Source organism: Salvia miltiorrhiza, chromosome 3, assembly GCF_028751815.1.
Source record: "Salvia miltiorrhiza cultivar Shanhuang (shh) chromosome 3, IMPLAD_Smil_shh, whole genome shotgun sequence".
NCBI lineage: Eukaryota > Viridiplantae > Streptophyta > Magnoliopsida > Lamiales > Lamiaceae > Salvia > Salvia miltiorrhiza.
The window spans coordinates 9,583,819-9,596,799 of NC_080389.1; the positions used below are offsets into that span (position 1 = coordinate 9,583,819).

Sequence of the window (12,981 nt, forward strand, 5' to 3'; positions counted from 1 at the left end):
ATTCTAGATTTAAAATTCCGTTAAATTTAGATGAATCTATGTCATGCTCGATAAGCAAGAATACTGCGCCTGCAAAGTTAATAATTGCAGCCAAGCTAATATTATGGGATGAGGCATCGATGGCAAATCGAAAGGCAGTTGAAGCTTTAAATTTATTGTTGCAAGATTTGATGGAAAACCAGTTATTGTTTGGTGGGAAAACAGTTGTTCTTGGTGGAGATTTCAGGCAAACTATACCGATTGTTCGAAGGGGTTCTCGTGAAGAGATAGTGGATGCTTGTTTGGTATTTTCATCCATATGGCTTCTTATTCGAAAAATTCATTTGACACAGAATATGCGGGCAATGGAGGATCCTGTTTTTATTGTTATTGAGGGTTGGTGAAGGCATAGAGCCAAATGTTCATGACGATTATATTAATCTTCCTGATGATATGTGCCTTTCTTACCATGGTTCAGATTCGCCTCTTGACACACTGGTCAATGAAATATTTCCATCATTTGATGCATATTCTAGCGGTTCTTCGAGCTTTATAAATATCGCTATTTTAACTCCTAAAAATGAATGTATGGGGGAAATTAACGAATCATTGATTGGAAAATTCCCAGGCAACATGGTTGAATATGTTAGCACGGATTATGCAAACGATCCAAGTCAGCAACAATACTATCAAGATTATATGAATGCAATTAGTGTTGGTTCATTGCCACCACATGTTCTTAAATTAAAGGTTAATTGTCCTGTTATGTTACTTCGCAACTTAAATCCATTGGAGGGGTGTGTAATGGAACACGTTTAATTGTGCGTGATCTTGGTAGGCACGTGATTAGAGCAGTCATTGCTGTGGGGACCCATTCTGGTGAATATGTTTTAATTCCAAGGATTCCATTGGAGTTGGATGATACACACATATGTCCAATTACTTTTAAGAGGCTGCAGTTTCCGCTAAGATTGTGTTTTGCTATCAGCATCAACAAATCTCAAGGCCAAACATTGGATCATGTTGGTGTTTATTTGCCTCATCCTGTTTTTTCACATGGACAGCTATATGTTGCTTTATCAAGGGTCAGAACATCAAGTTCAATAAAATTCCTGATTCGACCGCCAGTTGCCGATATGGATTCAACATGTGAAACAAGAAATGTTGTGTACACTGAAATTTTGCAAGCGGCGACATGATGATAAGTTTGGGTACTTTGTAGAAGGCATGTATTTATAGGGGTGTACTCTTTTTTGGGGTAGTCTTAGTTTGAAATAGAGTATAGGATAGAATTAGTGAAACATTTAGGATCTTATAATATTGAATTCCAATTAGTTAAGATTACTATTTTGCTTGAATTTGTACTATAAAAAATATATATTTGAATCTGTTTATTTGATCTAACTGTTATTGTTTGTTTTGTAATTAAAATGCTTTTGTTACTTACTGCCATGATCCAATTAGGTTGTCAAAAGAGATGGAAGAGCGTTTGATCCCAATGAATGAGATTCTCCCAGGAATGAAGGAATGGAAATGCAAGGTGAGAGTGATCAAGAAGCTAGGAGCTAAGCAAGCTAACAATAATCCTAATAAATTTCAGAAACTAATCTTGGGTGATGGCTTGGTAAGTTAATGAGTATCACTTACATTTAAGTTGTTGTAGTGAGTTTTTCTTACCTATAAAAAGTGGCATATATTAATTTTTTTGTTCTTTTTAGGGCCACACTCTTGATGCTGTGATATTCCATGATAATATAGATAGGTTCAAACATGTGCTTCAAGAGGGTAATGTTTACATGGTGAAAGGAGCTTATGTTTCTGATCCAAAGCAATACAGGAATCCAATTGTGACATGTAATTACCAATGGACGTTCAGAAAAGATACTTCGATGAATGAAGAACCAAATGATTCGATACCTGCTGGTGGACTAAGTTTTAGAACAACTCCAAGTTGCGAGTTCCACAAATTCCTCTCAACAAAGACATTGATCAGTTAAGCTAAGCAACTTAATCAGTTGCGAGTTTCACGGTCAAAGGACAAGGTAAAGTCATTCGTGAGTATGCTGCTATAGATACAGAGTATGTTAGATACACGATGAGTTTATATTTTTGTATTTCTTTACATATGTTTAGTTTAGTTTAAAGTAACATATTACATGGAAATGTAGGCTGGAATCGTTTGTGGTGACATTTTGGGAAGATTCTGTATCCGATGAGATCTATGCTAAATTGGAACCTATTTCGAATAGGATACCATTGTTGTTGTTGAATTTTTCAGTCGTGCCATATTACGGTATGCATGATTTTACTTGGTGAGATAAATTATACATACATAAATTGTTAGGCACAACCGATGATGGTTTGTTTTTAATGTTCAGGATTGAGTCTGACCACCAATGCTCAGTCAATTGTCTTGGATGGCTTTGAGAATGAAATGCTAATTGAACTAGAGAGATGGTATTGTATAATTTGTATAACAATTAAGAACCTTATCATGTGGATATTTTTGTTCTTAACTTGCTTATAATTATCATAAACAGGAAGCAAGAGAATGAAGAGGCCATTAACATCTTAATACAAACTGGTGGTTTTTTTGAAAAGAAAGTGTTGCACTCACCCAAGCAACCTTTGCAGATTACTAAAGTGGAACAAATGTTGCAGAATCAAGAGGTGACTTACTTTATATTGTACTTGCACAAGTAACATGAATTTAACATTTTTTTTTTAATTTCTTTTCCAGAATACATACTTTAATGTAAAAGTTAAAGAAAGATTGGAAAATGAATACCAAGACTACTTTTACATTGGTTGTCCAATATGTTCCACAAATACAGTTGCATCATATGGTACGGAGTTCATGTGTTACTCAACTCCATGCAAGAACATGAGAATAGCAAATCGAAGGTGCTAATCTATTAATATCTCTTTTCTTAATTTATATAGATTTGTACAAGTGTGTATATTGAACACTTGATTTTACAATAGCTTCAGATTTAGTCTCATGGTCTTTGATGCATCTGGACAAGTGGAAGTCACTTTTTTGGGGAAAGAAGCTCAAAAACTTCTTGGCCTAGATCCTTCCGAGTTTTATAAAAAACAAAATCAGGTGAGTATTCTACTATACAATGATTGATTGTTATCACATTTACAAAAATGAATAATACCTTTTTAAAATTATAGGGACCTATAACGCAGGTGGATTTTCTTAGGCAACGCCTATGCAATATTGTCTTACTCTTAAAGTTAAAAAGTCGAATGTTTAAAGATGTTTGTACTTTCACTGCGGATGCTATTGAGATTTTACAAGATGATGGTGCAATACCATCTGAGAAAAGTAGCATTGAACCTGAAGCTCATCTGGAGCAAGGTTTGTATAATTTTTTTCTTCTATTCTATGTATTATTAAATTAAGATGATAATAATTTAAGTATTTTATTCTCCAGGGCTGCTAAAAAGTGCGACGAGACAATTGGTTTTTCCCGAGTCATTAGGTGAAATATTTCCAACTAATTTTGTGATAGCAACCAATTAATATTTGTTGTAATTAAATTTAAACATTTTAGTTAAATTAAGTTAAAATTTATTGTGATTTTTTGTAATGATGATTGTTGTAATTAATATAGATAATGATGAAGACATTCGAGCAAAGGATGCTGCCAAAGCTAAAGGCAAGGGGAAAATGTCCCAAGAAAGCCATGTTGAATATATCAAAGGTGAAAATGATTATGATATGCTATTCTTGCTTGATAATAATTATAATTTTGGTTAAAATGATTATGATATGATATTCTTGCTTGAAAAGATAATAATTATAATTTTGCAACAACAGACACAATTGGAAGCTCATTTGAAGATAGTCTTTCTTCTGATGATGATAAACCAATATCATGTATCACATCCACTGTTATAAATAGATACTTGATATTAATTGCAAATTCATTTAATATAACTATATTGCTTCTCCATCACAGAAATCTTCAGAGGTAAAAAGAAAATTTGCTCTATTGTTCTATCCGATGATTCAAGAAATGATAGTCTGAATTGCGTAGTGGAATCGGCTGAAAGAGGTGTGTCACCAAAATTTAGAAATTTATTTTCAAAGAATCTTGGTTCGACGTGTATTTGATTTTTTACATATATAATAACAAAAGTGTATGTGATGAAAAAATGCACGCACCCAATAAGAAATTTTCTAGATTTAATTTTCATATTTTATTCATCTAAGAAATCGGGTTCAATTCATATACTATGTCAGGTAACATTGGAAAAATCAAAAGAAGATTTGTTAGCAAAAGAAAAAAAGTCGTGCACTTTGATCTTTCTGATGAAGATTCAGGTATCCAATTATTATTAAAAGATTAAGTGCAATTTGCTAAAGATTTTCATGATATGTTTTCCACCAGAAAATGATAATCATGGCTTAGTGAAAATGAGGATTCTTTTTATCACTTTGAACAGATGTTGGTGAAACCTTTTATATTCTTTTCCATGAGTAGTGAGTGTTTTACTTTTTATTGCAATAGAGAAATTGTATAACTAATATAAGAATAATGATTGATCTAACAATATTATATTGGTTTTGTAATGTTAGAGGATGTTGATACACCTGAGAACTTTGATAATGCACATTTGGATATGCCTCTATCAGGTAATAGTTAGAATTTATATCCAGCAAATGATGAAATATTATTGTGTCATTGTTAGAAATTTCAAAAATAAAAAAGAAAGTTAAAAACATTAGCATGAGGCCATAAAGTCAGGTGAACATGAAGATCAAAGATCCTTAAACATGTGCATCTAAATATTCTAATTTTAAATTGATATCGTCTACGTTTATTCTATTCATGTTTTGAACTACCACTTGTTACTATTGTGTAATTACGATGAAATCTGAACCAATACACATGTGTGACAGTTACTTGCTTAGCTCCAACAACTTATAAAACGTATACAAATATAATTAAGGAACTTTATTTGTAGATGAATTTGTGGCGAGAGCAACCGATGGAAAAATTGTCGAAGATTCTCATATGCAATCATGTCTACCTTTGGCAGGTAATTATTCAACCAATTAGATAAACTTTTGTTTCTAATATTCTTCGTTGTTAACAATATTAATTCAATCATTTAGGCACACTATACCAAGAGAAACAGGACCTTGTGGAAGAAACATCAAAGAAGACTAAAATAACCCAAGCTAAGGACAAACAAGTAACTAAGGGTACAAAACTGAAATACTAGAGAAAAACTATTGTCATTACATAAACACTTAATCTTTGAAGTGTGTTCTTGTATGATTGATGGGGGTTTCTGTGCAACATTATCAGCAAAGAAGGCGAAGAAAATGAAGTCTAATAGCATATCTGATCCATCCCACCAACTTACTGAAGTGGTTGTCGAGCATAACAAAGGTTAGTATTCTACATGAGACAATGGTGTTAATAGTTGTAAATCAAATCATCAACGATATAGGATATTATGCAAATACATTATGTTTGTCATTAACTAATTTTATTAATATTATCATCAACTTTTAGGCAAAAGAGTTCCACAAACACCAACACTCAAGTCAAGGAGTGGCAGAACAATCAGGCGAAGAATATTGGACTAATGAAGTGAAAGATTTTATGAGACTTTGAAGAAACTTTTGTATGTACTTTGTACAATTATCTAGCTATGACTTTTGGCTCTACTAGCATTTTGAGGTTACCTTTTGTATGTACATTGTATATGCCTCGATGCAGTTTTTGTTTAATGTGATATGTATATATAACGCATAATGTCTGAAAGGATACTTGAATAGTTTATATATAAATTATGTTGTGTAGATTGTTGCTCCTAGCTATACAAATTAAATACTCCTAACTGTATTACAATTGTGACCTATAAGTCATAGTATAATATGTTAACACTTAAAAATGATTCGACCAGCAGTGTTATTGGTCCCATAATTCACGGAGCAATTATGGAAACACCGCGTCCTACGCGGTGCAGAATTTCTAGTATATATATATATAGGCAAAGGTTCAATGAAGAAGGCCTAAATGTAAGAAAGAAGAGAGAAGTAATCTCATCCGTTGATTTTATCTAATCTAACGGACATGATTTATTCACGCCATATTCAACGGATTTTTTCATTGAACATATGGGGGGTCGAAACCCAAAACCCCCAAAAATATTGTATATGTTCATGAATGTTCAACGAAAAAATCCGTTGAACATGGCGTGAAAAAATCATGTCCGTTAGATTAGATAAGATCAACGGATGAGATTACTTCTCTCTTCTTTCATACATTTAGGTCTTTTTCATTGAACCTAACCCTATATATATATATATATATCTAAAAATAGATATTCTTATATAATTTAATTTGTAGTTATGTTTGCTTACAATTTACTTATTTATGTTATTATATTTTTTCAATTAAATTTATTATCAGATTAACATTTATATATATTAAAAATGAAATCTTTAAATATGCTTTACAAATATATACTATTTTTTATTCAAAATTTTTACTGGTATATAAAATTTTGATAGAGTTGGAGTAATCTATATAATATATAAAAGAAGAGTTTTTTTCCTCCAGTTTTTTCCTCTTTTTTCTCTTCTCCCACCAATTTTTATACCTATTTTGTTATATAATTTAATTTATTTTTTAAACATCGTTAAATTTGATTAATAAATATATATTTAATATGCATCTTAAATTTAAGTTCGTGACAAAATATTTAATATTGTATAAAAATCATCAAAAATAAATTTAAAATGAATTATGAAAACATTAAGATATTTTATTTTCTCTCTCTTCGTTAAAATTTTATAACTATTTATTTATTTATTTACTACGACGTACAATTTTCTATAATGATAATATGTAATGTTAAATTTTCATTATCAAATGGTTTAAAATTATTCAATAACTATACATATTATTACACTTTGTACAAATTAAAGTTGAAAATTTATGTTTTTAAATTCGAGATTTTATTGAGTAATTGATGTGAATTATTTATATTTTATTTTTAATATATATTGTACATTTATTTATATTTTATTTATATTTAATATTTATACTTATTTATTTAAACATATCGTTTGATTTCCATGTTCGCCGTGCATCGCACGGATGGGCCATACTAGTTTATATATAAAGTATTAATTGTTAATATTAATTTTTAAAATATATTTCATCCCACCATAGAAGAATTTTCTACTTTTCCTTTTTCAGACGACCACAAAAAAACTTCCTACCTATTTTTGGACTATAGCCAATAAATATCTTTACTAGAACACATTTTTCACCACTTTCAATATATTCAACAACTTTTTTTCTTAAAATCCGTACTACTCCTTCTTAGAAAGTTTTTTCATGAACGAAAGGAGTACTATTTTATTCACAGTAAAATAATATAAATATTTTTTTATCGCAAAGTAATTAATGAAAGTCTTAATCCCTGTAACGACTGATTATAATATAATAGAATATTTTTTTATTTTAAAATTAAATCACTTAACGAGCTAACCATTCTAACACTATCGAGTTCAAACTTGATTTGTTTACCTAACGAGCTTTTATCAAGGAAAGATGGTTCATTTACAGCTCTATTTTCTAGTGCACCTGAACCAATAAGGATGCGTTCTCTTTGGTTATAAATTTATCATGGGAAAAAGAAGGATAGACAAAATTTCACCCTTTAAATCCTTCATTTCTTTTTCCTCATTTCCTATTTGACCATTACTTATTCCAAATTTACACTACAAATGAGGTATAATATTATCCCTCCAAAAATGATGTGATAACACTATCCCTCCTTTGTAGTGAAAATGAGGAATAAGTAAGGGTTAAGTAGGAAATGAGGGAAAAGAAATGATAAATTTACAACCAAAGAGAACGCATCATAAAAGTATAAAACTAACAAATTGAATTTTTATATGAATTCCAACCTAATCGAACTGTAATATGGGCTGCCATCTTGATTCCATATTGGGCTTGTGAGCTACAAATATTGGGCTTTGGTTGGCATAATTAAACAAAAAAAGAATATCTTCGTTTGGTGAAGCTTTACACCGAAAACAAACTCAAAAAATTTTAAAATATTTTCAGCTGGAAGCCTGATTGTGCTTTGAAAATTCTTGTTCTTCTATTAAGGGAAGAACATGGTGGAAAATCAAAGTGATCGGAAAATAAAGACTCTACGCACAAATCGTGGAGGTGAATTTATTGGAAAATCCTTTAAGGGGTGTTTACTTTGAAAGATTTAGCTTTGGTATATAAAAATAGTGAGGACAATCCCTTGTTTACTTTGTTCGATTGAAACTCTGAGATATCTCAAGGCACTTGATTATTTTTATCATTTAAGTTAGTTTTGTTTGATTCTTATCATATCAAAAGGGTGGGATTCGAGTAATCCTACTCTTGAGGATAACAACTTGACCGGCGCTCATCGCCGGGTGTAGAAGCGTGAAGTAACAGTGAAATTGCAACAAGCCTTCGGGCTTTCGCGGGTCGGAATTGTTATTAGTCTTAGCTACCAAACACGCTAAACACCCCAGACTATTTGACAATCAAGGGTAAACGAGCCCACCAAACATGTCCTTATCTATATCTATACTAATAGAAAAGGAGCTTAAGGCATTTTAAGGCACAACTTGTAGATTGCCTATTTTACCCCTATTACATATTTTATTTTAAAATTATCTTACATATTATATATTTATAAGAATATATTAATTCATTAGATATTACACTAAATCTATGTGATATATTTCTATAGCTATTGATAAGGCTTATAAATAAATATATTCATCCAATAAATTATCTAATAAAAGTAATGAATTAATTGATTTTTTAAAATAATAAATTATCAAATAAAATATTATTAATTACACGTATAACGTACGTTCTTTCTGCTAGATGTATAAAATGTGTGTGGAACGATAAGAATTAACTAGGGGTAATAGCCGGAAAATTCATGAGAAATTTTCATTTTCTGGTTTATATCATGACCCATTAATTTGACTTTTAAATACATCAATTTATAATTGAGTCGCAATTTTCCCACGGCGAGAACCTCCGGCCAAATTAAAGCTGATGTGTCTCTTACGTGGCAAAATCGAAACTGACGTGTCACTCTCTTAGACGAAACGACGTCGTTTTATTAAGGATTAAAAATAGGTTATATTTAATTAAGAGTAAAATATAAATTAAAAAAAAATCCAAAATCTAGAAACCTACACGTCACCTTTCCCCTTCCCCCTTCCCCCATTCCCCCACCGATCGTCCCCCTTCCCTTCGGCCATCCCGCCGCCGCCACTTCCCACACCGCCGTTGTCAGCACTTCTCCAGCACGATGGACCTTCCTCCTTCCCCCACCCTGCCTTCACCCAAAGTCGAGCCCTAGTCCCCTCTCGATCTCTGCCACCAACATGGTCAATTTTCGCCATCATAAACCTTCCAAAACACGAGCTCGACAATTAATTAGCAAGAGAGAGAGGCGGAGGTTCTCTGTAGGTGGTGGAGAGGTCGCCGGAGGGAGGAGAGGGAGGCGGAGGAGAGGGAGGCTGCGGATTCAGTTTCGTCACCACCATCAACCAAAACAAAGCATAAATTTCGATAAATCCACAACCCAGACCCTCCCACCTCGTGCAAAATAGTCGACGCATGCCGCCTTGATTTTCACCGCCTAGATCTGCCGCCGCCTTCGTTGTTGAGCCCTAGATTCGCCGCCTTGATTTCCACCACCTAGATCTGCCGCCGCCTTTGTTGCTAAGCCCTCGACTTTGGGAGGGGAAAAATGGAGGGTCTGCGGCGCTGCGGATTTAGGGCCGACTTTGGGTGGGAAAAATAGAGGGTACACCGAGGAGATGAGCGAGATAGAGAGAAGAGGCGGAGGCTCTGGGGCGACGAAGCTACTGGCCAGAGCTGTGGCGGCGATCAAGGGGAGGTGCTGATTGCATGTTGATTAAAAAGGAAAGGTGCTGCAGAAAAAAAAAAAAAAGAAAAAAAAAGAAAGAAAAAAATCGAAAAAAAAAGAAAAAAAGAAAAAGAAAAGAAAAGAAAAGATGTTGCACCAGTTTGAGTTGAGCATGTAGTATCATTGTTATTGTTGGAGTTTTTCCCCAAGTTTAGTTGCTTTCTTTCTTTCTCCATGAACTTGAATTGTGGATGATGGTTTGGATTAGACGTGCGCACTTTGATTTTCAATGTTTAAACTTAGGACCCCTAGGATCTTGCCAATATAATGAATGGTCCTTAGCCCCATTACAACCAATGAGAAAAGACCTTTTTGAGTTACTATGTGACTACGACATATCACGACTAAGTGGATTTTTCTTCTTGTGTGTGAATTTCCAAAATAAATACTTGAGAGAAGAGTGAACCTTGAGAGGAACTCGTTGTTGCTTGATTTGGACTATATTGACAATGAAAACACTTGTTTGACATTTCCTTTTCTTGATTTGAGAGTTGAGAATCGATTGTGAGTTGCATGGTTCGATTTGGCAGTATGTCATGTTACTAGTGTTTTGATGATTACTTGGCTGTTGTTTTTAGTTGAGTTTCTCGTTGTTTAGTGTCCTTGTTCTTTTCTGTTTTCTTTTTCGTTGTTTGTTCTTTTATTTTGGAGTCTTTTGTGTCGTGTCGGGGGAGGTCTTGTCTAGATAGCTATTTCCGCTATTGAGTCTTTTCTTCACTTCATACTTGAGGGCAAGTATGATTCAAGTGTGAGGGGATTTGATGCGTGTGATTTAGTTATCTATTTTCGTGTCGTTTGCCATTGATTTTTCCTTGATATTACCCAAGTTGTTGGCATTTGGCGCAGGAATTAGATGGATGGAGAGTGGAAGCTCGTGGATGCAAAGAGATGGTGAAAGTCGAGATTTTTGATAAAGAATTGCATGAATTTTGGAGGAGATTAGAGATTGGGCTTGGAGTTAATTATTTTAGATTTAATTAAAGTCCAATACTCTTGTTTTAATTAATCTTGGGCCTTATTATTGTGAAAAGGCCGATCAGCCCGTGTTTTCTTTGGAGGTTAGGGCGGCTGCATTGTAGAGATAGGAAAGGATTTTATTTCCTTAAGTATTTTATTTGTGGGCAGCCGCCACTTATCAAGGAGAACACATTAGATTAGAGTTAATTAGTTATAGCTTTAGTTTTACTTTAGGTGCAAAATTCGAGAAGATTGACTGGAGATTAAACATACTTTTTGATTCTTATTTCTAGTTCACGTTTTTTGCTTAGTTTTGAGGTTGATTTTACTTTGTTGTTTCTGGGATTGAGATTGGCGGCTATTATTGGTGAATCAAAGCAGACAAGTTTTTAATTTCAAAGTGGTGACTTATTTCAATTTCATTTAATTCGTTAGTTTAATTTTCGGGTTGAAGAGTTTAGTTAGTTGCTTTGCTTACAATTTATTTCGTGTATTTTGTGTTTGATTATTCGATGTTTGCTTTTAATTATTTTATTGTTCTAGTTTTAATTATGAGTAGCTAAGCTTTTAATTCGGCAAGAATAATGAAGCATTAATTTAATAATCTGTGAGACCTAATTGAGCATAAAATTGATTCCTATTAATTTCGATTAATTCCTAGGGTTTAAAGATAATTCCGATTTTATTTAAGTCTGGCCAACTTAGGTTTAATTGGATTACAGTCAATTAGCACCTCCAATCCGTAATTGTTGGAATAGGGCTGATTAGTGATAAAACTACCATGTTCGTAGTAGAAATTAATTGGTATATTAATTATTACTAGCGTATCTAGGATAATTGATATAAATTGGGTTCCTTCATCTTAATGCTATTAGAATATTAAATCTAAGACTGGCATATCCAGCTATGTTATATTTTAATAAGGGAAATAAGCAGGTCTGGCGTCTCCAGCTGTTTATCGACACAGTAAGTAGGAATTGGGGTACGTCCGTTGCGTTTCACGGTATCCTATAACTGGTTGGTTGATAGGGATTAATTAATTATTGCGTCGATGATCAGAGCTTTGAATTAGTGTGGATTTATTTGAGCCGAATTACCTTTCTATTGATATTTTTGTAGAGTCTTTTATTTGATTTATTGCTTTCTTAGTATAATTAATTTTCTCAAAATTAAGGCGTGGTGGCATCACCAAAATTTATAGATTTTAGGGAATTGAATGATTTTACCTGCTCTCTGTGGGATCGACCCTGCTTATCATTATACTAATTTATTTTGATAATTCTGCAGGAATTATTTGGTGGAAAACGACGTCCACCAAATTGGCGCCGTTGCCGGGGAGCGGTGTTAATTGAATTCTTTTCCCTTTTGATCTATTTTTCTTTTTTTTTTCTTTTTGGTTTATGAGCAGATCTTCTAAGCCGAATCTCCTCTACGATTTTGAGATCGAGAAAACCACGAAGAGATTGAGGAAGGAGGCCACGGCGAGGAAGCTGCAAGGTCTGGAAGGCTCGGAAATTACTCCGTCTGACCGGACAAAAACGTTTTTCAAGTCTGAACCTGAAGTTCAGATTGCTGCAGAGGATCCGTTTGCCCAAACAGACCCTGATTCAGAGGCAGACACAGACTGTGAAGAAGAAACCGACTCGATTTCTGTCGCAAGTACTGAGAGCGACATGGCTTACGATCCTAGGCTGTGCGACCTCTCAAGCCACGAGGCCGATGACCCGCCCACCCCAATTCAGATGCCGGCAGCTGCTACCGGTATTGAGATTAAGCTTGGACTGCTTAATGTTCTCCCGAAGTACTATGGCAAGAAGGGAGAAGATCCGTATAATTTCTTGAGCGAATTCATCAAGATCTGTAAAGTGCAAAAGCGCCCTACTGGTGTAACGGAGGAACACTTCAGACTAGCTGCCTTTCCCTTCACTATGACAGCAGAGGCGAACTCTTGGTTCGCGAGTCTTCCACCCTATTCTATCACTTCATGGGTCGAGATGAAAAAGCTATTCCTGGAGCATTTTTTCCCTCCCACCAAGACGAATGCGCTAAAGAAGGAAATCAGTGGAG

General features: G+C 33.7%; 2 protein-coding genes and 1 long non-coding RNA gene across 3 annotated transcripts; all 3 read left to right on the top strand.

Moving 5' to 3' along the window:
- Positions 1-1,447: 1,447 nt before the first annotated feature.
- LOC131018282 (uncharacterized) lies at positions 1,448-2,682 on the top strand. Its single transcript, XM_057947007.1, has 6 exons — positions 1,448-1,603; positions 1,698-1,911; positions 1,995-2,058; positions 2,148-2,272; positions 2,358-2,436; positions 2,520-2,682. Exons 1-6 carry the CDS (start codon positions 1,457-1,459, stop codon positions 2,680-2,682), a joined length of 792 nt encoding a protein of 263 aa, XP_057802990.1. The 5' UTR covers positions 1,448-1,456.
- Positions 2,683-3,187: 505 nt separating this feature from the next.
- LOC131017437 (uncharacterized) lies at positions 3,188-3,957 on the top strand. Its single transcript, XM_057946184.1, has 3 exons — positions 3,188-3,346; positions 3,423-3,470; positions 3,603-3,957. Exons 1-3 carry the CDS (start codon positions 3,235-3,237, stop codon positions 3,746-3,748), a joined length of 306 nt encoding a protein of 101 aa, XP_057802167.1. The 5' UTR covers positions 3,188-3,234; the 3' UTR covers positions 3,749-3,957.
- A 1,132-nt stretch (positions 3,958-5,089) lies between these two features.
- On the top strand, positions 5,090-5,749 carry LOC131017438 (uncharacterized). Its single transcript, XR_009099613.1, has 3 exons — positions 5,090-5,200; positions 5,307-5,390; positions 5,517-5,749. It is a non-coding gene; the product is annotated as an uncharacterized LOC131017438 (long non-coding RNA).
- The last annotated feature ends 7,232 nt before the right edge of the window (positions 5,750-12,981 follow it).